The 3,881-nt window shown below is 46.9% G+C and overlaps 1 protein-coding gene across 1 annotated transcript; it reads left to right on the top strand.

The window, feature by feature from the left end:
- Positions 1–200: 200 nt before the first annotated feature.
- Positions 201–3,593, top strand: LOC101881505 (signal peptidase complex catalytic subunit SEC11C). Its single transcript, XM_034072856.1, has 6 exons — positions 201–313; positions 666–775; positions 1,167–1,316; positions 2,524–2,643; positions 2,991–3,048; positions 3,421–3,593. Exons 1-6 carry the CDS (start codon positions 272–274, stop codon positions 3,472–3,474), a joined length of 534 nt encoding a protein of 177 aa, XP_033928747.1. The 5' UTR covers positions 201–271; the 3' UTR covers positions 3,475–3,593.
- Positions 3,594–3,881: the final 288 nt, after the last annotated feature.

The following is a 3,881-nucleotide window of genomic DNA, read 5'->3' as shown; positions in this document are numbered from 1 at the left end:
CCCGTTCCGCCGCGTTCCACTTCCGCCCCGGTCCCCCCTCCTCTGCGGTCCCCCCTCCGCCTCGGTCCCCCCTCCTCCTCGGTCCCCCCTCCTCCTCGGTCCCCCCTCCTCCTCGGTCCCCCCTCCTCCTCGGTCCCCCTTCCGCCGCGGTCCCCCCTCCTCCTCGGTCCCCCCTCCTCCTCGGTCCCCCTCCTCCTCGGTCCCCCCTCCTCCTCGGTCCCAGCCCTGGTTCCTTCCGCCGGCTGCGGTCTGCCCGTCCCGGGGCTCCGCCATGGATCTGTTCGGGGACCTGCGGCGCATGAACAAGCGGCAGGTACCGGCTGGGGCAGGGGCCGGGGCCGGGGGGGGGTCCTGGCGCTCCGGGGGTGGGCAGAGGTGTCCGGGGGAGCTGCGGCTGCCCCGTCCCCGGCGCTGCCCGAGGCCTGTGCTCCTACCGCAGACACGGGAGCGGCTCGGGCAGGGTGAGCTGAGCCTGCAGCCCTGGGGCTCGGGGGGCTCGGTTGGGTTCACCCGGCTGCTGTTCCCGGCTGCTGTTGGACTGTGGCTTCGGCATGGAAATCCTCATGTCTGGAATGGGGGTCAGGGTGCATATGGGTTGGAATTCTGCGTTAAGCTCTAAAGTACAGCACAGTAACTTTGTGACACGATTGTCTTGTTCCATCCAGCTGTATTACCAGGTCTTAAACTTTGCCATGATTGTGTCCTCTGCCCTTATGATATGGAAGGGGCTGATCGTGGTTACTGGAAGCGAGAGCCCCATTGTCGTGGTGCTCAGGTAAGGAAAGACTTTGTTCAAATGTAAATGTTGTCTCCTCCTCTTCCCCTTGGATAGACGAAGAGTTTAAAGGCTAAAGGAGCTCTCAACCACTTCCTTTCTCCTAACTCTGGTTTCATAAGAGGCTGCTTTTGTAATTGCAGTCTGTTCCTCACTGTAGTCTGTAGATGCACCTCTGAAATGCAGGTTATCTCATTACCTCCCAGGGGTGGTAAGGAAGCCTATAGGCTGGCTCAGCTTGGGGCTTGCTGAGCCTTGGGTTGTCTGTGCAGTGTTACTGAATGGATGGATATAACATTGTGAGTTTATTTGTAAGAATTAACTTCATTTTCATGGTGCTTCTTCCATTTAGCATGATGTTTATAACGTCTCCCTGTCTTTCTCTCTGCAGTGGCAGCATGGAACCAGCTTTCCACAGGGGAGACCTGCTCTTCTTAACTAATTTCCATGATGACCCGATCAGAGCTGGTGAAATAGTTGTTTTTAAAGTTGAAGGCAGAGACATTCCAATAGTTCACAGAGTAATCAAAGTACATGAAAAGTAATTCAACTTGGCATTTGCCTTGTTTCTAAATGCGCTCTCCTTCACCAGGGCTTTTGGTTATGTTCTGATTTGTTGGCATTTGATGGCAAAGGCAGGGAGGCCATGCTGGAACATGAGTCACCTCTAGGGTGTGATCCGCTTTTGTCCCCAGTCCTGTGGCACACTTCTTGAGACCCTGACTCCTGTTCCCATCAGAGGTCTGAAGCAGATAAACCTGTACCAAAGAGGAGTCCAGTAACACAAGCTGTACCCATTGCTTTTGCCAGCAGCAGCAGAGTCTGCCTCTAACAGTGGGGGTTGCAAACACTGACACACTTGCTGACCATGAGCTGAAGGTGTTCATCTCTTGTGAAGTATCTGTTCTTCAGTGCTTTTTGGAACAAATCTGTACATCCAATAGCTGCCTTGTTTTAATACCTAATTTGTCTTCATGAAAACTCCTTGTTTCTTGATATCACTCCTTGCAATTAGCAACTTCTTGAGCAAAATGAATAACTTAATGATTGCATTTAAATGGGAGCTCTCTTGCATGCATCACCTGCCTGTCTGCCTGATGCTTCAGTGAGTGACTAGAACTGTATCAGTGTTAGTGACAAAACACTGAATTTGATGCAGCTTTGCAGCTGCTTTAGAGGGTCTTCAGTATCTGTTTCCATCAGAGGAAGGACAAAGCTTGCTTTTGCCATAAGTGTGATTACTGAGACTTAAACAAGTGTCTAGAAGCAAATTGCACTGTGTTGTTACACCACTTTCTTCCCAAGGGAAGACTTTCAGGGTCTACCTCAAATGAAACTTGTGAGTTAATTCTCCAAGGTGTGCAATGAAATTAAAATAGACAAAACCTCTCAGTAGAGACTGTTCAGAGTCACCTTTCTGCTCTGTTGAAGATGCAGAGGGTTGTTTCTCTGATAGGCACATGCAGGTTTTGCTCTGGAAGGACAATATCCCTTTCACATCCATCGTGTCATTGCCTACGTTAAATGACAATCTAGGAATGTTTTTAAAACACATTTCTTGTTAAAATCTATTAATTCTGTCAGTCAGGTCTGTAATGCTAATGATTTAATGGTGTTAAATAAGCAGGGCTGGAAGTGGAAAGTGCCACAAGATTAGATAACACTGTTTACCTGTGTTGTGCTTTGTAGATGTTAATAGAGGCTTTTATATTAAGTGCTATTTAGTTCATCACCTCTTTGCCTTCTAGAGGAAATGGGAACATCAAATTCCTGACTAAAGGTGATAATAATGAAGTCGATGATAGAGGCTTGTACAAAGAAGGTCAGAACTGGTTAGAGAAGAAAGATGTTGTTGGAAGAGCAAGAGGGTAAGTAATGAAAACGTTCTTGAAAGGAAATGTGGAACTTAAATCACTTGCACTGTTGGTACAAAGTGTGTCTGGGATGGGGGGGGTTGAATTCCTTAAAGAAAATGGGGAGTAAAGCAGTTTACATGGAGGAGCTGCCTCTGGTTCCTCTCACCAGTGTGGGTCTCTAAGGTACATCTTGCATAACTTGATTATTTTATCTAAGGGGAATAAGCATTTTTTCCCCATTCAGCCCTCCATGAGTGGCAGGATAAATGATTGTTTCACACCAACACTGAGTAACATTGAGAAGTTCCCATGGAATATTTTAGGGTTCATCTTACATTCAGCTGCTTTGTGAATTACAGGTTTTTGCCTTACGTCGGGATGGTGACTATAATAATGAATGATTATCCCAAATTTAAGGTATGTATGCAGACATTTTGGATACTTTAAAATAGCAAGTGAAGGTAGTAAGGATGTTGCCTATAAGAACATGTTAATAAACGTGGTTCTGTGTTTTGGTACCTAATGTAAAACGAGCTGTATCCTCTTGCTTGTTTTAGCCTGTCTGTTATACAGTGGAACTTAGTATTTGGAATAACCTGAAAACATTTAGTTTGTAGGAATTCCAGAAGTGTTTGCAGCTGTGATGCCTGTTTGTAGTGAATGTGATCACACTGAAATAGTCCTGTAAACCTGTAGGAACCCAGCTCCATAATGGTGTAATGTTGGACAGGGCATGCTTGGGACACTTGAAGAGAAATAACCACCTTTATGCTCTGCTTTCTCTTGCAGTATGCTCTGCTGGCTGTCATGGGAGCATATGTACTGCTGAAGCGTGAATCCTGAAACAAAGGTCACTTTGTTCCTGCAGAAGTCCAGAGTTAAATATCACTAATATATTTCAGATCATTGCTGTATACAAACTGTGCAAGCTTCTGTCCTGTCTGAATAAACTGATGAGTAAAGCTGTTGCCTGTTGGTTAATGATGACATTTCATGTTTACTGCCTTACATAAATGCTGCCTTCAGTTAGGCTTTTGCCTGCCACGTGCTGAAGCAGCTTGTGGCACTCCTGAGATGCTGCTGGGTTTGGTGGTGCTGTGCCTGAGCCCACCTTCTCCCTCCTGTGAAGTATTTGTGTTTCCTGATTGCTTTTACTCTCTCTTCATGACCATACACAGTGCTTGCAGGGACATATGGGTGAGGATGGGAAGTGGGTTGAGGGAGTTTAGTCAGACTGATGCCTGAAGAAA

The sequence above is a fragment of the Melopsittacus undulatus genome, chromosome Z, assembly GCF_012275295.1.
Source record: "Melopsittacus undulatus isolate bMelUnd1 chromosome Z, bMelUnd1.mat.Z, whole genome shotgun sequence".
Lineage (NCBI taxonomy): Eukaryota > Metazoa > Chordata > Aves > Psittaciformes > Psittaculidae > Melopsittacus > Melopsittacus undulatus.
The sequence above is the reverse complement of the archived record's forward strand: the minus strand, read 5'-3'. Positions and strand labels throughout refer to the sequence as shown.